This window comes from Neomonachus schauinslandi, chromosome 1 (genome assembly GCF_002201575.2).
Source record: "Neomonachus schauinslandi chromosome 1, ASM220157v2, whole genome shotgun sequence".
In the NCBI taxonomy this organism is placed as follows: Eukaryota; Metazoa; Chordata; class Mammalia; order Carnivora; family Phocidae; genus Neomonachus; species Neomonachus schauinslandi.
In genome coordinates, this window is record NC_058403.1 from 6,325,599 (window position 1) to 6,347,231 (window position 21,633).

The 21,633-nt window shown below is 39.1% G+C and overlaps 1 protein-coding gene across 1 annotated transcript in view; it reads left to right on the forward strand.

Annotated features, from left to right (window-relative positions):
* BRWD1 (bromodomain and WD repeat domain containing 1) overlaps positions 1 to 20,772 on the forward strand; it is a 105,446-nt gene extending 84,674 nt beyond the window's left edge. Inside the window, 10 exon segments of the mRNA XM_021679271.2 lie at positions 1,213 to 1,285; positions 2,420 to 2,458; positions 4,029 to 4,175; positions 4,802 to 4,954; positions 8,187 to 8,353; positions 12,752 to 12,975; positions 14,458 to 14,619; positions 17,056 to 17,148; positions 17,151 to 17,966; positions 18,997 to 20,772. Of these exon segments, the coding sequence (XP_021534946.2) occupies positions 1,213 to 1,285; positions 2,420 to 2,458; positions 4,029 to 4,175; positions 4,802 to 4,954; positions 8,187 to 8,353; positions 12,752 to 12,975; positions 14,458 to 14,619; positions 17,056 to 17,148; positions 17,151 to 17,966; positions 18,997 to 20,156 (3,034 nt within the window). The 3' untranslated portion in view covers positions 20,157 to 20,772.
* The last annotated feature ends 861 nt before the right edge of the window (positions 20,773 to 21,633 follow it).

Genomic DNA, 21,633 nt, shown 5'->3' on the forward strand with positions numbered 1-21,633 from the left:
AACATTTTTCGTTCCTGTGGTGTCCTCATGAAACATTAAATTCTCCTTGGTGTAATACTAATGACTGCAGTCCAGAACGCCTGTGGATTTCCTTCTTGACACCAACAGCCTTGCTCTGTCTTCAGGACCCAGTCCAGACCGCTGTAGCTCTCACGTGTCTGCTGTCTGTGTGTCCTTTCATCTGTTGCTTGGCTTTCCTTTCTTTCCTGACCTCATCATTTTTTCTCAACACTTCTTTTGTGGAGAGTATTGAGTTTGGGTTTGTGAGATGTGTTGTCATGACTAGATTGGTTTTCATCTCTTTGGGGTTGTATCCCATGAGCGTGTTTGTATAAGAGTGACTTTGCACATGCTTGCTTTCACTGGGAGATGAGTTTGGAAGAGTAGGATGGGAAACTGACTTGGAAAGTGAGATCTGAGTTTTAACCTAATCTGTTCAAGTGAACATTCTTTGTCACTTTGGACAAATGACTCAGCCTGTTTCCTTCAAAATTAATGAGTTTTGCTGTATGATCTTTAATGCCTTTTTCTACTATAGCCATGCAAATTGTTGGAAAGAATTACGTATTAGAGAACATGGTTTATAAACTGTGCCATCATTCTCACCATCAGGCTACACACTGGGAAGTAACTGGTTCTAGTCTATCTCACTTTGCTGGGTTGAATCCGCCTCTTGCCCGGATGACTTGGACTTATTTCCCTTTCTCCAACACTTTCATTTTTTTCTACTTCAGAAAAATCACATACCCACTTTCATCTTCCTTGTGCCTAGACATTCCTACTTTAGCATTCTTTCTTCTGTGTGTGTAGTGAAGATACAGTTTGCTTTAATTTCTACTTTTCCCCTCTATTTTATCTCCATCAGCCATGTTCTTGGTACTCGCTATATGAATATATTACTAGTGATGATGTGTAGGAAAACTCATCTGCACATTCATCCAGTTGAGCTCATGTATATACTGTTTCTGGATTACCAGCTTAATTTTTATACATACATAACTGGGCGGGGGGTTGGGGGGGACTTGCTTTCAGTATTCTAAGATGGTCAGTTGTTTCCATAGAGTGTAGATTAAAAAACCCTGGTATTCCATTGCTTGAAATTAGGCATGCAAACTTGGGGCACTGTTTATATCTTAACCTGCAGTTTGAATTTTTGACAACAGTAGTAACTACATCTGCATACTCTTAAAAACGTGAAAAATTGTTTTTTAGGAATCAAGACTGTACAAATATCTCAGAACTTTCTAACACTTCTGAAAATGATGAGCAAAATGCCGAGGATTTGGTATGAAGTTTGTTAATTTTATAATGATTTTTGTTAATTTCAAATGGTAACTTAAAAATATTGAGTCTCACTATATTCCAGTGAACTATGAAAACTATTTTGATAAAAATATATATATATTTTTATTTTGTTAGTCACCATACAATACATCACCAGTTTTCGATGCAGTGATCCACAATTCATTGTTTTCTTACAACCCCCAGTGCTCCATGCAGTACGTGCCCTCCTTAATACCCATCACCGGGCTAACCCATCCCCCCACCCCCCTCCCCTCTAAAACCCTCAGTTTGTTTCTCAGGAGAGATGACGCACGAGAGACTGTGGACTTTGAGAAAAAATATATTTCTTAATTGTCTAGATGTTCAGTGAGGGAATTTGTTTTAACCAGTAATTGCTACCAAATAAACAAAATATGTCTATATGAATAACATAGCTGCGGAATATGTTCTCTACTTTTGCTAAAACCAATATCTGAGAGTTGGATTTAATTGTAATTAAAAATTCATGAACTTTTACCATGCTCACAGTACCCAGAAGTTCTTCACTCAAGAGGGTATTGAAGTTTAAGGCAGCTATCAATGGTGTCGAATAATTTCACTTTATACAGAATCAGGCAGGAAGTTGTAGGAGTTGTAGGAAGGATATTCTTTAAAAACACTACTCATGTCAGTGTAGTGTCAATTTCTATGCAAGCCCTTATTGTAATTCACTGATTTTCATGCTAATTTATATTGGAATAAAAATGGGTATACAAATATCTGATTTAGAGAATAAGAAAATGTGTAGAGTAGGAAATTCAGGAAATGTAGGAGATGGTTTCTAGGGTTTTATGGGTAGAGGTAAAACACAAATTTAAAGTTGCTTATGCATGTTCTATTTAGGTCATGCACAAAGCAACTTTTTATAGCTATCTTTTGGAATTACTGCACGTTCTTAGAGAATGTAAGGGGTTATTAAGAATGATTGGTTTGTTGGAGTCTGGGTCCCACAAAGGTCATCTGATAGGGTCTGCTTTTTGAGATTTTTGTAAACAAGTTAAAACCCTTGTAAGACCTAATGTCTTGATATGCTTTTAGATTATTACATTTCTAATGAGAATATTAACACTTAAGCTGCTCTGATTTTTATTCCTAGGATGATAGTGATCTTCCTAAAACATCTTCTGGAAGGAGAGTAAGTTAATCTGCCTGATTGACCTTTGTTGTTTACTTATTCTGTGTTTTAAAAGCAATCTAAGGGGGCGCCTGGGTGGCGCAGTTGGTTAAGCGTCTGACTGTTGATTTCGGCCCAGATCATGATCTCAGGGTCATGAGATTGAGCCCTGGGTGAGGCCCTGTGCTGAGCCCTGGAGCCTGCTTTTAAGATCCTCTCTCTATCCCCCCACCCCACCCACGCCCTGCGAGCATGCACATGCTTTCTCTCTCTCTCTCTCTCAAAAAAAAAAAACTTAACATTTTAAATGTTATCCAAATGCTGCTTAAATTAAAGCTTTTTACCATATTAATTTTCCTAATACGCTTGCCCCAAATAACATCAAGAAGTTAGACTTGAATTATTGTCATCTGATTGTCATTTTCATATAATTTCATTCTTAAACAGACTCCCAGGTGTTTAGTATCTCTTTAGTATTTGTTTGCTGTGGCTGCTATAGCAAATTACATATCTAGTGGCTTAAACAATTTTGAAAAATGGTGTTGGGGCGCCTGGGTGGCTCAGTTGGTTAAACATCTGCCTTCGGCTCAGGTCATGATCCTGGGACCTTGGGATCGAGCCCCGCATTGGGCTCCCTGCTCAGTGGGGAGCTGCTTCTTCCTCTCCCTCTCTGCCTGCCACTCCACCTGTTTGTGCTCACTCTCTCTGTTAAATAAATAAAATCTTAAAAAAAAAAATGATCTTCTGTAGATCAGCAGTTGGACATAGGTCTCTGTGAGCTAAAATCAGTGTCAGCATAGCTGTGTTCCTTTCTGGAAGCTGTAGGGTAGAATCCCTTTCTTTGCATTTTTCCAGCTTCTAGAGGTTCATGTCACGTCTTTTATCTTCAGGCTAGCAGCTTGAAGTCTCTGGCTCTGACTCTTCTGCCTCGCTCTGTTTTGTTTGTTTAAGATTTATTTATTTTAGAGAGAGAGAGCGTGCACAAGTGGGAGGGGTGGAGGGAGAGGGAGAGAGAATCCCAAGCAGACTCTGTGCTGTGTGCGGAGTCCAGTGCAGGGCTCAGTCTCACGACCCTGAGATCACGACCTGAGCCAAAACTGAGAGTCGGATGCTTAACCGACTGAACCACCCAGGTGCCCCTCTTCTGCCTCACTCTTAAGAGGACCTTTGTGATTACTTTGGGCCCATCCTGATAATCCAGGTCAGTCTTCCCATGTCAAGATCCATGTCTTTAGTCAAGTCTGCCATGTAAAGTGACAGTCATGAGTTCTTGGATTAGGATGTGGGTATCTTTCGAGCCATTAATTAGCCTACCAGGTTATCCCAGGTGGTACTTCATAGTCTATGAAAATATTCTCTATACTTGGGAGATAAGTGGTGGGATGAGCAATATTTTCAGAGTAAAGGGTGTGATGCTGTTGGGTTTTTACAGAAAAGTGGGTTTCTTCCAAGTAGGCAGAAAATAAGAGTAGCCCTATTATTAAAGTACAGAAGACAACTCACTTGGATTTTTACCACCATACTGTGCCATATCACTCTGTTAAATTTTCAAGACTGAAAAAAACTTTTAATACTGTAAATGTGTTTTTAGGTCCATGATTGGAAAAAAAGGAGCATCAAAGCGACCAACTATGTTGAAAGTAACTGGAAGAAACAGTGTAAGGAACTAGTGAACTTAATTTTTCAGTGTGAAGATTCTGAACCATTTAGACAACCTGTTGATTTGGTTGAATATCCAGTAAGTTGTCATTGTTTGAATGTTTGGGCCTTTTCTTGTTTTGTATAGAGATTGGGGTGGAGGTATTTAAAGTAAACTTTAATGAGTAAGATGTCTTAGCTTCATGTTAACTTTGTCTCTTACCACTGAGTGGAAGAGTTGTACTACACAGTTTTTCTTGAATCTATAGACACCCTTGTAACTTGGGCTGAGACTTAATCACTGCTGCATCATAATGGGAGGATTCTACATGGTTATTATCTTATAGTAGGGCCAGCCCCAGGAAAACTGTAAATTGGATAAAGGCATCTGTATTCATTCCTTCAGTATGGGGCATGGGAAATAGCCTTAAAAAAAAAAAAAAAAAGATTATAAAACACAAATTTACTCTAGGAAGCTTGGAAACTATGTAAGAGTGTAAAGAAGGAAATAAAAATCATTCCACGTCCTACCAAGTATATCATTTTGGTATATTTCTTATCTTGTCTTAATGTCTGGGTCTCTTTTTAAAAATTATGGATGGTTCTTAAGGTCTCCTTCTAATCTTTTTCTCCTCTCTCATTTTGAATATTTTAGAGATCTGATGCACTTGCATTTCTAAAAGTAGGAATCAAATCTTTGAACTAATTATTGTTTTTAAAATCTAGGACTACCGAGATATTATAGATACTCCAATGGATTTTGGAACAGTAAGGGAAACTTTAGAAGCAGGAAATTATGACAGCCCTTTGGAATTTTGCAAAGACATCCGGTTGATATTTAGCAATGCAAAAGCATATACACCAAACAAAAGATCAAAGGTAATTTTAAAAGTGGTTATCAGAGCAAAAAGTGCATAATCTATGTTGATGGTCATTTTCCACTTGCTTGTAAATGTTGGAACATTACAGATAAGTGAAGAGAGAGACCACTGGTAAGAATAGCGCTCTGCCGCTGCCCAGATGTCTGCGGTTGGTCCCTTAAAGGAATTCACGTTTACCTTTCCTGAAGTTGTATAAACAAATGGGAATTGGTGGGAGTGAGGCTGCCGGTGAACTTGATACATAGAATGAGAAAAACCCGTGTTTTCATACATGTAGGACTCTTGACAAGTGGATTAGAAATTTACTGAGAGAGGCTGGAAGGCTATTACAAGCAAGCGAAGGAAGATCTGAAGCGGGGGTGGGACTGTTGGCGATATACTGATATTTCGGATGCAAAGAGGAAGCACGTGCGCTATCTAGTTATTTAAGAACACTAGGAGAGAGGGCATCCCTGAAGTATTAAAAAATTGGCTAACTTTTCAAAATTTGTTGAAGCATAATAAATGTACAAAAGGGTACATATACTCTCAGCGAATTTTCACAAATACCACAAAACCCTTGTAGCCAATGTGTGTTGGGTAATTGAAAACACAGCAGTGATTTGAGAAGATCTTCAAGGAAAGCACTTGCTTATATTGTGGCACTTTGTCTGTGGTCAGTGACTGTCACTGCTAATTAACCATTGTGCCTTAATTTCACTTTCTCTTCATTATTTATTACCAGACTCCCTGTGTTATTTTTAATCTTTGAGTAATGATTAAATATATATAATATATTATATATATTTATATATATATATTATATATATATTTATATATTTATATATATTTATAATATATATTATATTATAGTATATAATATACTCTCTTCATTATTTATTACCAGACTCCCTGTGTTATTTTTAATCTTTCCTTGCATTCAGTATGCAAATTTAACATCAATTTAAACATCACTTTAACATCAAGTCTCTTTTCCAAGCTTGTGTTACTGTCAGTATTCATCATTAGTGAGACACTTTCTTTCCAGAAAGAAAATAAATCTCATTCGTGCCTCTTTCCCCTTTTATTTTAAAATACATATTTGAGGATATATCACACAACTCAGCCATTTAAAGTATACAATTTATTGGATTTTTGTGTATTATGTTATCAGAATTTCAAAGTTATGGTTAAACATGTGTAACATAAACTTTATTATTTTAACCACTTTTAAGGGTACATTTCATTGACATTATATTCACAGTGTTGCTTAGCTTTCCAAAACTCTCTTGTCAACCCACACAGAAGTCCTAACCGCTGAGCAGTAACTCCGCACTCTCTCCTTCTCTCAGCCCTTGGTAATAAGGTCTCCTCTCCTTTGTCGGTATGCATCTGCCTATTCTAGATGTTTCATGTAAGTGGAATCACACAGCATTTGTCCTTTTGTGTCGGGCTTCTTTCACTCAGCAGAACCTTTGAAAGGTTCATCCATGTTTGTAACGTGTATGAGAACTTTATTCCTTTTATGCCTGAATAATACTCCATCGTATGGGTATATGACATTTTGTTTATCTGTTCATTTCCTGCTGGACAGTTGAGTTGTTTCTGCTTTTTGGGTATTGGTAATGCTGTCATGAATATGGATCACGTCATCTGTGAAGAACGATAGTTTCACTTCTAGCTTTACAATCTGATTTTTATTTCTCTTTTTGTCTAATTATTCTGGCTAGAATTTAAAGTGCAGTGGTGAAAGGAGGCAATCTTGTCTTATTCCTCACCTCGGGGGGAATGATTTTCCGTCTTTCACCGTTGTATATGATGATAACTCTGGGTTTTTTTCATACATGCCCTCTTTTCATTTTGAGGAGCTAATAATTTTAGCACCCCTTTTTGTTAAATGTTTATGTTCAATTCAAATGTATCACTGAATTTTACATAAAACCTAATGAGAAGACAGATAATATGAAGAATCAGAGGTTTCAAACTTAATATGATTAAGAAAACAAATCACTTTTATTTATTTATTTTTTTTTATTTTTTTTTATTTTTTTAAAGATTTTATTTATTTATTTGAGAGAGAGAGAGAGACAGTGAGAGAGGAACACAAGCAGGGGGGAGAGGGAGAGGCAGGCTTCCCGCGGAGCAGGGAGCCCGATGTGGGGCTCGATCCCAGGACCCTGGGACCATGACCTGAGCCGAAGGCAGACGCTTAACGACTGAGCCACCCAGGCGCCCCAACAAATCACTTTTAAAACTGGTGACTTACACTAGAATTCAGATTTGAGGGAGAAGAGTAAGTTTAAGATATATACAAAATACTGGAAATAGTTGTCAAAGATCATTTCAAAGATGAAGTGGGATTTTGAATTTCACATATATTGTGAATATGTATATGTGTGCATATATATTTATAAAGCATATAGGAAATTCATGTATCCCAAACCCCTTTTTTTTTTTTTTAAAGATTCTTTAGTGTTAGTCTCTCCACCCTTCTGCCCCGTGCATCAGAGTGATTGATACGTAGCTTTTGAACATTAGACTTTTTAACTTATTTTCCCAGAATGATTGTGAATGAGTCGAGAGTACTTCCTGTAAATACATAGCTATACCAAAGTTAATTACAGTAGCACTTAACATCACACTGCTTGAATTCTTTGAAAGATTTGATACTATTTAATTGTAGAAACTGTTTAAACATAGTCTTTCACATCTATTAAAGTTCTAGGGCCTATTTTCTTCTCCTGGAGGAAGATAGCCTTTGGTCTGTAATTCATGTTTAGATCTGGGTGGCAACAGAGGCCGTCACATTGCAAGTTGGAGACCAGGGTGAAAGTGCCTTTGTTTCCTCATCCCAAGGAGACACTGCTCTTTTGCTGCCTAATAAATAGCAATCCTAAAACCCACCAACTCTCATCTGACTTTGAGAGAAGGGGACATTTTTTTTGGATTTGTACATGTAAATGTGAAAATGTGAAAAGCCAAATGAAAACCATTGACATGTAGACATCAGTCCCAGATTCCAGAGAATTGCTTGATTTAAAACGATTTTCTTTTGTCTGAGAGGTGTATGTCTGATGCTGCCTGTTTCTTGCAGGTGTCACTGAAGGAAGGGGGGCAGTGGATAAAGGAACAGCTGTTGTCTGTAACAGTGATAGAATAGATTGCAAGTAGTCTGTGTGTTATACATTTTTTTTGTGAAAGTATTTTAAAAGGTATGTTGTAGTTCTAGTTTTGCTTTCATATCCTTGCAGATTTACAGTATGACCTTGAGATTGTCTGCCTTATTTGAAGAAAAAATGAAGAAAATCTCCTCTGATTTTAAAATTGGTCAAAAGTTCAGTGAAAAACTTCGAAGAAGCCAGAGGTTCAAGAGACGGCAGAATTGTAACCGTGTCAATCAGCCTAACAAAAGTATCAGGTGAATTGGTTATTGCAGGCTTTGTATGCAAATAGACAAATTTCAGGTTGTGATGCTTCTTTAATTTTATTATGCTAAAACGATCAGGAGTACGGTATATTCAGAAAGATTAGTTTTTTATGGCTTGAAAGCACTGCATATAGAGCTACTGTAGAATTTGTAATTAGGTAAATTTTAAAGCATTTAATGAAAATGACAGATTTAAAAAATCTTAGGATTAAAGTATTATTTATTACATAAGAAGCTTTGTTTTAGTGCAGAGAGTAAAGTGGTTACTTTGTGTGACCGTTGAGCATTTGACTGTGTAAGGGAAATATCAGAGAAACCTTATGCGCCCTATTTTTTTCTGAGGATTGGTTGTAAAGAAATATAAAATGCAGGGCTTATTCTCTATCAGGAATTTAATATTACGTTCTGTCTTTGACCGTGTAGCTTGCATTAATATCAGATTTCCAGGTACTTTAAAGTGTTGCAATGTGAAAATGGGGTAATTCAGTGTTTAGTCTGTGTCCAGCCTCCTTTTGAACATGCGCTGAACCATGATGGGTGTCTGCCTGCAAGTTTGGGGATTAAACTGCATCTCAATTCAGAACTGTCTCCTTCAGATTCATACTATTGATTCTCATAAGAAGTTTGTTTCCCTTCCTTTTTTGTGCTGTTGTTGTCAGATTACGTCTTTATATGTTACGGTTTATCTAGTTTTCCTTAACATTGCTTAGGAAAAGAATAAAGTCATTTATACTATTAATTATATTTATATACGTGATTACCTTTCCCAGTAGTTTTTATTTTTTGTGTGGAGTGAGTTACCCTCTGGTGTCCTTTCTTCTCAGCCTGATGTCCTTTAGTGTTTCTTATAAGGTGCATGTGCTAGCAATTCATTTTGATGGGTTTTTGTTGGAGACTAGTTTTGCTGGATATAGACTTCCTCGTTGACAGTGTTTGCTCCCCGTCCCCCCCCACCAACACACACACATTTTGAGTGTTGCCTTCCATTGCCTGCTGACCTCCGTGGTTTCCCATGAGAAGTCAGCTAGTTGTGCTGCTGACGTAGCACAGGAGGAATGGGTTTTCTCTTGCTGCTTTGAAAATTCTGTCATTTTGCATCCGACTATAATGTGTGTAGGAATTTTTCCAGCTTTGTAGAGGAATGTTTTTCATCAAATCTGCGTGGTTTCTAGCCATTACTCAAATTATTTCCTGCCCCTTTCCTCTCATCTGCGGGCTCCTCCTGTACATATGTGGATATGATGGATGGTCTCCCACAGGCCTCTGAGGCTCTCTTCATTTTTCCTTCTCTTCCTGTTCTTCAGATGGGATAATACTCACCTACCAAGGTCACGGATTCCTGTACCAGCTCACATCTGCTGCTGAGCCCATCTCCTGAATGTCTGTTTCAGTTATTGTGCTTTTCAACTCCAGAATCTCTGTTTGGTTTTTTGTTTTTTGTGGGGTTTTTTTTGTAATTTCTGTGTCTTTCATGGATATTCTCTGTCATCTTCCTTTTATTCTGTAAACATTATTTCATTTGGTTTTTCAAATGTGTTTATAATAGTTGATTTAAATATTTTTAGTTCAACATCTGGGTCCTTTCAGAGACTGTTTCTGTTGCCTGCATTTTTACCTGTATGTGGGCAAACTGCCTTGACTCTTGGTATGTCTTGTACTGTTCTGTTGGAAACAGTACATACTTAATAAAATAATGTTGCCATTCTGGAAATACCATCTCTTCAGGTTTTCTTATTGCTGTTAACATATTGTAGAAACTCTGGATTCTGATCCTTCTCCCTCCCTCAGTGATGGTGCTTATTGCTGGTTTTGTTTAGTGAGTTGCCTAAACCAGTTCTATAGTCTGTCTTTCTTGCAGTGTTAAGCTACTGAAATCTGCTTTTTAAAATAACTTAAAAAAAAAAAAAAATTGGTGGGGCTGTGTTCCTGGATGTTTTCCCTAACTTAGCATAGCTCAGTGGTCAGAAATTTGTGCTTGCACACTTTAAGTAAGCCTTCCACCCTTTTCTGAAGAAGGTCTTTGTGTGGAGTGGGGTAGACTTCACCTTCTGCTTATACTTTTCCAGGCGTGAGTCTCAAGGTCTGCCAAGGACAACTAGATAACAGGGCTCTCCTTGAGTACGTATAGAACCTTGAGTATGTGTAGAACCTTCCACATCCCCAGGAAGACATTGGAGCTTTTCAGAGACTCCTGTGACTGTCTCATTCCCTAGATCTCCTTTGAATTTTTGGCTGAGCTTCTGTTGGCTCTAACCAGTGTCACAGCTTAGGCAGCTATGTGGTTGGCCTGCTGGATTGCTGACAGTGAGTTTGGTGCCCTTGGGCAGAGCATGCACTGCTTGGTGAAGCTCCCAAATCAGGCCAGCTCCCTTTGCCTCTTCATCCTGGTCCTCAAGGCTGTGCCACAGAATTGGGGTGTACATGACTGGGAGGAGCCCAAAGTTAAAATGCCAAAAACTCCAGTCAAGTTTTTTCTTAGATTCAGAAGGTTTTCTTGAATAAACACTTTTTAATTTGTTAAATGCCTGTGATTACTTTCCAGAGCCGTGAAATGACTTTTTTGGATGATTTTGCCAGTTTTATCTTTGCTTTTTGGGTGAGAGGATTTGCCAAAGTCTTCCTCGCATCCCTGCCCCCTTGTTTAGAATAACAGAGCTGCCCTGAAACAGGTAAACCTGTGCTCCTTAGGTAAATGAGTTTGTCCTGTTTAGCTGCTTTACAGCCTGTAATTCAGGGACATACATCACGAAGTACTTACTATGTGAGTCCTCCCCACCTTTTTTTTTTCCCCTCAACTTTTAATTCTGAAATAATTTCAGAATTACAGAAAAGCTGAAGACTAATTGAAAGAACTCCTTTATACTCCTTACCTGGACTCACCAATTTTTCATAGTATGTTACATTTGCTTTATCATTGCTTTATCTATTTGTTACATGTTTTTCTTCTAAATCATTCAAAAGAGTATTTCTGACATCCTACTCCTTTACCCCTAAATACTTAGTGTGGATTTGCAAAAAAAAAAAAAAAAAACCTCTAACCACACCTTATTGTATTTCTACCATTGACCCAATAATGTCCTTAGGGCAAATTTTTTTTCTAATCTAGACCCAAAGGAGGATCTTGCGTTGCATATAGTTAGTTTCTTTAGTCTCTTGTTTAAAAAAATATTAACTCATTTAATCACACAATCCTGTTTTCCATTTTTTTTTTTTTAAGTAATCTCCACACACGGTGAGGGGTTCGAATTCACAACCCTGAGATCAAGTCACAGGCTCCACTGACTGAGCCAGCCAGGCGCCCTTCTTTAGTCTTAATCAGGAATTTTATTTTCAACCTTTGTCTTATTAATTGACATTTTTGGAGAGTATAGGTCATTTATTTTATAAAATGAACCTCAGTTTGGGTTTTTCTGTTATCGTATGAGTTTAATTTTTTCGTTTAATTATTTTAAAAAACTCTCTCTTTGAACCAATGAAGAGTCTAGCAGTTGAGAAAGACATAGGATAAAAGGGGACCAATCTTACTCCGGAGGTATTTACCACTTGTTTTCTGTTTAAAATGAAGATTATGATGGATATGAGCATGTAATTATTTCTTTTTGTATTTATTGGTCTGTCCTTCAGTTGACAGTAATGGAAGTTAATATTTTGACATAAGAAGCTTGAAATTTCTTGATGACAAAAGAGCTGCTGCTTTAAAGAACCTTGTGGTTGTCTTTAAGCTCAGATTAGATTCTCTTAAAAGCTCCTTTATCTTGTTGTTTTAGACGAAAATAGGATTATTCATCATGAATATTACCCAGATCTGTAAATTAAAACCAAAGACTGTCTTGTCCTAAACTTCTACTTTTTCTTCATCATCCATGGCTCAGGGACCCAACACGGTGAACTAGTTGGTACTTAGAAGTAAACAGATTGGTCGTAGAAAAAACTACCTTGTTCTGATCTCTTTTTTTGCCTCTGTTCTTACTGTTTAGGTTTTGTTGCTTTCTCCTCTTACTAATTTTATACAGTCTTTAGGAACATATAAATAGACGAGAGAGAAAATTGTGTCTTACTGAGACTCAGTTTTGTAATAGAATGAATGCCGGTATTACAGAAACGTCGGCTCTTCTTATTAGCATTTAATCCAAAGAGCTTATGGTATTCAGTCTGACACTCTGTAACTCTGCTCCTTGGATCGTTTGTTCATTACTCCAGTTTGGAATAAAATTATGTCCAAGTTAGAGGAAGAAAATTAGTCGTAATCCATGTCAGAATAAGATGTTAACAATGAATATTTTAATGTTTTGATCATAAAATTATTCTCAGGTTAAGTAATAGTACACTTTTACTCAGGCATTCTCGGTTTAATTAGATTTTGTTTCCTTTGTTCCTCTCTTTGACCAGAAATATCAAGCAGAAGCGGTTAAAGTCTCAGACAAAAGTCATTCTTGAATTGGTAGGTTCTCCTACCCAGTCTACCTCCAGTAGGGCCGCTTACTCTGCGAGCCAGAAGACAAGTGCTAGTGTTTCTTCAGGGGTGACGTCTGGTGACTCCTCAGACTCAGCGGGATCGTCAGAAAGAATGAGAAGTAGGCCTGTCACTCTACACAATGGCTCTACGTTATCTGGTGAGACTATCCAGCACTCACATGTGTAGCCCTGCCAGTTACTCTGGGTTCAGAGGAAAGAATAAATGAGACTGGCCTACCAGTTGAGGAATTTACAATTCAGTGATAGAGTCAGAAGTTAACAAATACGCAGCAGTTACTATATGTTTGATAAGTGCTGGTCTTTGCAAATGGAGCAGCCACATTCTATGCAAACTTGAATCTTCTACATTTTAAATCATGGGATATAAATATCACACTTTGTATGCAAAATATGCTTTTGTTTTTCTTTAAAAAAAAAAAAAAGGCATCATCATGTGAGCTTAAAACTGGATGGCCTAGTAAATTCTAAGCTCCTCATGTTCTTGGCTGTTTGGTAGTATAACCACAGCTGATCGTAACCCTTTGTTAGCATTGTGGGAATGAGGCTGTGGTGGGTGTATACTTCCCTGTTGCTCTGAGTGATTTTGGTGACTTGTGATGATAGTGTAAAAATTACTATAATTTAAAATAATAGGACCAAAGAGGTAGAATGCAGCCACATAGTAGAGTGGCAAGCCTTACAGAAGAGTCTGGATTACTTAATTGGGTCCCTTGATGAGTAAGGGAATCACATGATGAATTCTGCTTCAGGAAGATCAGTCTCACTTTGGCAGTAATATGCAGGGAAGGGGAAGAATCTAGAAACTGAGTCAGTGTGCTGGGGAGTGGAATGGAATAGAATAGGAGCAGTCAAGAGTGGCAAATGGCAGAGCAGTTTCAGAGGAAGAAACACGACTTGGTGACTGGTGTCCTTCTAACGCAGCCACTTTCTTTAATGCAGAGTTGGGGTTGTGTTTGTGGAGCAAAATTTTATCTTTTAGCAACATGCTCCCGCTCACTTTGATGAAACTCTCATTCTGTGATATGTATGTAAGGATGGAGTGGACGAAAGAGCGGGAAGCTTCTCTGTACCATGTTTGCCCTGGAGCATGCACTCATTCAGTGAAGTAGCAGGGAGAGGTGACCTGTACTGTTATTTTTTCTATCCCTCCCTCCCCCTTTCTGGTAGAATATGGGAAAATGACCTCTTGAGCTGAAAGCATGTGTGGTACCACTGTGCTGTTACAGGGGTTATTAGCAAAAGGCCTGAAAGTGTGTCCACTGACGTGAGATTAACAGTGGTTGTCTTTCCTACAGGAAATACCGGTCTCATAGGATAGAAGTGGGGGCTAATTACATTTTTAAATGGAAGTTTATGAAATATGTAAACTGTATTTTCTGAATCCAACTCAGGATTAATATGCTCCTTTCAGAAATAAGAGAATAAACTTGATTTGTAATGCTGATTACCTACTTTTGAATGCCAAAATTTTATGAGCCGGTCTTTGAAACAGTTTTTAAAAATATAATCTCTTCTAAGTATTTTGAGCATCTTCTTTTAATCTGTTGTTACGAAACAACTGCTTGTGTGTATAAAGATAGAATATGTGTGAAGAACTGTTGATGCTTTGTTTTTCTTAGAAAGTGAAATGGAAGATTCCTTAGGTACCTCTTCATCAGCTTCAAATAGTTCAGAGGAAAGCAAAGAGAGTTCAAGACCTCGTGAATCTTCCTTACGTAGTGGGCTGGCCAGAAGCAGTAATCTCAGGGTGACCAGAACCAGAGCTGCTCAAAGAAAAACTGGTAAGAGACTCAGTGTGTGGTACTTTGGAGGAATGTATATCAAGGGAATCCATAAGCTAAGCATGGAATGGTTTATTGTTTTAATGTATCTACTACATATGGTTAAATGTCCTTTTCAGATTTTTTTTTTTTTAAGATTTTATTTATTTATTTGTCAGAGAGAACACAAGCAGGGGGGACAAGCAGGCTCCTCACCGAGCAGGGAGCCCGATGCGGGACTCGATCCCAGGACCCTGGGATCAGGACCTGAGCTGAAGGCAGACGCTTATGCCGACTGAGCCAGCCAGGTGTCCCTCCTTTTTAGATTTTTTAAAAATTGAGATATAATTGGCATATAATATTCTATTTCAGGTGTACAACATAATGATTTGATACTTGTATACACTGCAAAATGATCACAAAAAGTGCAGTTACCGTCAGTTACTGTACATAAAGTTTTTATTTCTTGTGATGAGGACTTCTAAGATTTACTCTTAGCAGCTTTCAGATATGCAAGAGTATTAACTGTATAGTCATCATGCTGTACATTACATCCCTATGACTTATAACTGGAAGTTTGTACCTTTTGATCTCCTTCACCTCCCCTCCCCCACAAATCTGTTCTGATCAGTGAGCTTAGTTTTTTGGTTTGTTTTTGTTATTTTGTCTGTTAGGTTCCACATACAAGTGAAATCACACAGTATTTGTCTCTCTCTGTTGACTTATTTCGCTTAGCGTAACACCTTCAATGTCCATCCATGTTGTCACAAATGACAAGATTCCATTCTTTTTCCTTTTTTTTTAAGAGTTTATTTATTTATTTGACAGAGAAGGAACACAAGCAGGGGGAGTGGGAGAGGGAGAAGCAGGCTTCCCGCTGAGCAGGGAGCCCGATGCGGGACTCCATCCCAGGACCCTGGGATCATGACCTGAGCTGAAGGCAGACACTTAACAATTCTGAGCCACCCAGGCGCCCCTCCATTCTTTTTTATGACTGAATAATATTCCATTGTATAGATACACCACATCATCTTTTCCATTCATCCGTCGATGGGTGCCTTGTTTGTTTCGGTATCCTGGCTTTTGTAAGTAATGCTGCAATGAAATTGGGGTGCGGATATCTTTTTAAATTAGTGCTTAGTTTTCTTTGGATAAATACCTAGTAGTGCAATTGCTGGATCATAGGGTAGTTCAAGTTTTAACTTTCTGAGGAACCTCCATACTGTTACTCACAGTGGCTGCACCAGTTTGCATTCCCACCAACAGTGCATGAGGGTTCCTTTTTCCCTACATCTCGCCAACCCTGTTTCTTGTCTTTTTGATGATAGCCATTCTCACAGGTGTGAGATGACATCTCACTGTGGTTTTGATTTGCATTTCCCTTATTGGTGATGTTGAACATCTTTTCGCATTCTGTTGGCCATTATTTGTATGCCATATTTTGCAAAATGTCTACTCAGATCGTCTATATTTTTTAATCTGATTTTTTTTTTTGCTGATGAACTGTATGAGTTCTTTAAATATTTTTAACAATTAACCCCTTATCACATACATGATTTGTGCATATCAGTAGGTTGCCTTTTTATTTTGTTGATGATTTCTTTTGCTGTGCAGAGGCTTTTAGTTTGATGTAGTCCCACTTGTTTATTTTTGGTTTTTATTGCCTTTACTTTTGGTGTCAGATCCAAAAAAATCATTGGCAAGATCGAAGGAGCTCACCGCCTGTGTTTTCTTCTAGGAGGTTTATGGTTTCAGGTCTTACATTCAAGTCTTTAGTCCATTTTTGTGTATGTGTAAGATAGTAATCTCGTTTCGTTCTTTTGCATGTTGGCTGTCCAGTGTTCCCAACACTGTTGAAGAGACTGTCCTTTCTCCGTTGTATATTGCCTCTTCTGTTGTAAATTAATTGACCATGTAGGCGTGGGTTTATTCTGGGCTCTCTCTTCTGTTTTCATCCTTAGGGCTGCCCCCCTCCCTCTTTTTTTTTTTTTAAAGAGAATGCAAGAGCAGGGGTGGGGAGAGGGAGAGAATCTTGGGCAGGCTCCACACCCAGCACAAGGCAGGGCTCGATCTCACAACCCTGAGATCATGACCTGGCCTGAAGTCAAGAATCAGACACTTAACCTGAGACACCCAGGCGCCCCATCCTTAGGGCTTTTTAGATTTAGAAGGGAAATCTATTTTGGCATTAAAAGGTATGGGGTAACTGGGTGATAGACATTAAGGACAGCACATGATGTAATGGACACTGGGTATTATATAAGACTGATGAATAGTTGACCTCCACTTCTGAAACTAATAATATATGTTAATTGAATTTAAATTTTAAAAATGAAAAAAAAATATTTATAAAAATGTTCACAAAAGGTAGGGAACGTCAGTTCTAAAATAATAAATTCATTAAAAAATGTTGAAATAAGGAAGACTTTTCTAATCTTATTGCTACTTTATTTCTAGGTCCAGTTTCTTTAGAGAATGGATGTGGCAGAAAAGCCACTCGAAAGAGAGTCTATTTAAGTGACTCTGATAACAATTCAGTGGAGACCGGTGAAGTCTAAAAGCCAGGACTGGAAATAACCGGAAAGTGCTGCGGAAGTGTGCTGCTGTGGCTGCCAATAAGATAAAGCTCATGAGTGACGTAGAGGAGAACTCTAGCTCTGAAAGCGTCTGTTCTGGCCGTAAGCTGCCTCACCGTAATGCTTCTGCTGTGGCTAGAAAAAAGTTACTACATAATTCTGAAGATGATCATAGCTTAAAGTCCGAAATTGAAGAAGAGGAGCTAAAAGATCGAAATCAGCCATCACCACTGTCCAGTTCTCATGCTGCCCAGAATACTGTGAATGAGTCTGAAAACGGGGATTCAGAGTCAGAAAGTGATTTGCGAGTAGCCCGCAAAAATTGGCACGCCAATGGTTATAAGTCGCATGCTCCAGCAACTTCTAAAACAAAATTTCTGAAAATAGAGTCTTCTGACGAAGACTCCAAAAGTCATGATTCAGACAATGTACATAACAGAACTGCTGGTCCATCCACGTCTGGGCAGAAACTTAAGGCAGAGTGCGTCTCAGAGGAAGAGGAGGAAGCAGATTCTGAACCAAGAAAGTATGCCAGTAGGAAATACAACACAGGTCGCAAGAATCTTACTTTCCTTAAAAAAGCAAAGATCTTCAGTGATTCGGAGGATTCCGAATCTGAAGAGCAAGATCAAGAAGATGGCAGCTATCACAGAATGGAAACAAACCTGATTAAAGGGGGTTCGAAGTGTGAACCAACTACTGGGTCCCAGTGTTTCTCAGATCACGTATCTGAGACCGATTTGGATTCATATGATGACACTGCAAAAGAAAAACCAAACCATTTTAGGAAAGGTAATTCAAAACCTGTAACCTTGACTCACTGGCCTGTTCTCACTGTTCTCCCCTTACAGCATACGTTGTTTGTTTTTCCCGATGAAACTTCTCTTCACCAGTGGTCTTCTGTCCACCCCCTGCATTCTCAGTCGTTTCTGTGCATCCCTGATGTTCTGTGTGCATGCATAACTGGTTGTCAAATATGTTTAGTTTTATTCACATGACAGGCAATCTTAACCTTAACAGCTATTTTTAGTAAGATTTCACTTCTTGTATTGGCTGTGGGTTTCAGAAAAGCGGAGGCAAGCACATTTATAGGCTGTGGTGTTAGCCAGTTTCAGAAGAGGAAAGAAAAGGGTAGGACCATTTACTTGAAAAGGGATATGTAAGTAAGAATAACAGCAGCGGCTAGCCAGCAGAACGGCCACTGAGCTGTTCTGTGGGTCAGGGAAATTGGTCTCCATGCTTTACGTGTATTAACTAGTTAAGTCTTCGTATCTTTTATGAGCTAGATATTATTATTATTGTCCACTTTACTCACGATAACTCTGGGGCACAGAGGGGTGAAATCACTTGCTGATTTAAGGCTGTATTTATTCTTGGTCCTTGGGGGCTGATGACAGATATTGAAGAGCAGGAGGCAGCTAAAGCTAAGATTAAAGGTGTTGGTGTGATTGGAACTTGGGAAGTGAAAAAAAGTTTCAGGGAGGCTGAGGGTCAGTGATTAGTTTGCATACCCTAGTGCACTGGTAAAGAGAGGTTAGTCTGTATTCATGTAAATAAAATGTTTGTGTCTCAAGTGTGTTCATGTAAATAGCAAGCAAGGCACGGGGTGTAAGTGCTGGGGATGTGTTGTGCTTGTGACTGGTGCTGAGGCCGCACGAAAGGTCACTGCTCTTAGGCATTAAGAGCCCGAACATTCACTGCCATCCTCCTTGCAAGGTAGTAAGAATTCTGGACTTCGGTTGTTGAAAATTTTGGGCATTTAATTTCGTTACACATATTACTCTTACAAATTAAAGGAATACTCTTAATTTTTAATTTTTAGATTCTACATCACAAGACCATGGACAAAGCAGGAAAGTTTCCAGGAAAAGGGTCTGTTCCAGTGACTCAGACAGCAATTCACAGGTGGTTAAGAAGTCCTCAAAAGCCAAAACGGGTCTCCTCAGGACTCCTCGAAGACGTGCAACCACCGCTGCCAGTAAGCTGAAGCTCACGAGTGATGTGGAAGATGTCAGTTTAGACAGCGCGTGCACCAGAAGCAAAAGTGGAAGGCAAAAGCCCCTCCGTTCTGCGTGTGCCCCAGCTAAGACAACGGCGAGTGATTCCGAGGGAGACGTCAACTGTGAAGTGCCAAATGAGCAGTGTGCTTGCCAGGGGAGGCCGCCCGCAGCCAGCTCAGAAGGCAGTGTGAAAAGCATTCATCCGTCTTTAAACGGAGACTCGGACTCTGAAGGGATGCCCAGGCCCGCACCCAAGAGCAGGCACACCAGGAGTCACAGAACAAATGTTGCACCTTCTAACACAAAGAATTCCTCGGTTGGGTCTTCAGAGGAAGAGTCAAAAAGCCATATTCCAGGGGGTGAGATGGGTCGAAATTCTTCGGAATCAGCTTTGGTGCAGAAAGCTACTGCAGAGAACGCCTTTGAGGAGGACCTGAATTATGGGCTGCGCAGGTGGAACGGCAGGAGGCTCAGGACCTACGGGAAGGCCCCGTTCAGCAAGACCAAAGTGCTGCGGGAGGCGCAGGGAGCGGCCGAGGCGGAGGTGAAGAGGAAGAGGCCGCATCCTGAGCCCCAGCGCAGGCAGGTGGCTGAAAGCGGAGGCGCTTCCAAGCTGGGGGCCGACCCCGGCCCCAAATCCGACTCCGAGTTGGCGTCTGTGACTGAATCAGATGTGGACTGTGCCGATGACGCGAAAACCAAAAAGAGGAAAACGAGAGGAAAAGCAAAAGCGGTGAGAAAAGGTAAAGCTTGTGCAGCCGCCGCATCTAGAGGCGCGAGGCGGCAGAGACAGAGCAAACGGCCTAGGCTAAGTGTGGACGATAACGACTGGGAGGACTTGGACTATGCAAAATCGAAAAGAGGTCTTCGACGTTCGAAAATAAAAACGAGAAATCAGGGCAGAAGGACCGTGAGATACCATGATGGGGATGATGACAGAAGCTTAGAAAATGTGTTAGATTTTGATGATTGCACCTTATGACCTTGAGAGAAAGCCAGTTCATTGAAAGAGGAAATGGACTGGAATTTATGGTGAAAGTTGGCTGTTGAAATTATTTTTGTCCTACAATTCAGGGAATATATTTATATTTTTCTATGAAAAGTTATGAATGTGACTAAATCATGACTGTTATTTTTATTTGCACTTGCTTGCCTTTGTAGCAGCGCTCAGCCCAGGTGCCAAAATATGCTTCATTTTGGGGGCAGATCTACTTTGACAGTATTTAACTACAGATAGCAAGAATTTGAAATCTGTTCAACACTAGACATCCTGGTTATCAAAACCGATAAGCATTACTCTCATGGTAGCAAGTGTCGCGCAGTTACTTTCTGAGCGTGTCAGGAGGTGGTAGTTTCTAACCCCTGTCCTGTTGTAGTCGAACAGTTTCACGTGACCTATGTTTACAGTTTCCTCATAAATATTGTGTGCATACTGACATTACAATCATGGGAGGTGTAACCATGATCAGTAGGCGAGGTACCTACCACTTTCCCCCCCTCCCCCCTTTCCCTGGCTACTTGAGCAAAATGCATTATACCAGATTTGGTCATTTTCATTGAAATGGTTTCTTTCCAAATGCTGTTGGGTCTTTTCTCTCTTTTTCTTTATTTTTAAGGAAAATATCATCACTTTTATTTTATAAACTTGAATTTATAAAGTGCTGGTAAATTATTTTTTAAAATGTTTTGATTGTATATTTTAAACCTCTAAGGCCCCGACTGTAGTCCTAGCATTTTCTTTTAAATTGTGCACTAACAGAATGCTATATAATTTGTCTTTCCAAGATCTCCTGGTTTCTATGTAAGGGATTTAACCAAAATCTTGGTCTTCCATAGTCTTACTCTGTGAAATAGAAGAGTTTGTGTGCCTTAGATTTAGGAAAAGTGTGTTCTTTAATAGAGTGTACAGGGCCAAGAGAGTATTTAAATTATATGTAGTTTCCCCCCATTTCCATTGAGATTGTAGAGTTGAGTTTTGTTAAGAGTGCAATCGCAGATCTCATCTATATAGGAAAATAGTTAAACGTCATTCTCCATCTCTTTGTTTTAGCTTACTGCTGCCATGTGCAATCCCAGGCATTCTTTGCGGGGGCAACTAAGTGTATCTTTACTAGTGACTTCTAGTTTAAATCTAAGAAACTGTCTTGTGTTGTGGGAAAATTTTGGAATCCATTTAAAGTGAAACTTCTATCACATCATCGAATACATCAAATAAGTACACTTATTTTCAAGCCAAATATTTTTGCTTGATAGGTTGTGCTACTCCATACAGTGTAGGTGGCCATTCCTAGCTTGTTTGTGCCTGAAGATGGACTTGATTCAAATGGTTTACATATTTTGTAGCGAAGGAGTATGTTACAGTACTCCCACCTTTGTTAATTTATTGGCCCTGTGTTTGGTTCCAGACAAAATTAACCCTTTGCTCCTGTGTATCCTGAAGGTGGCAGGTGTGGAAAAAC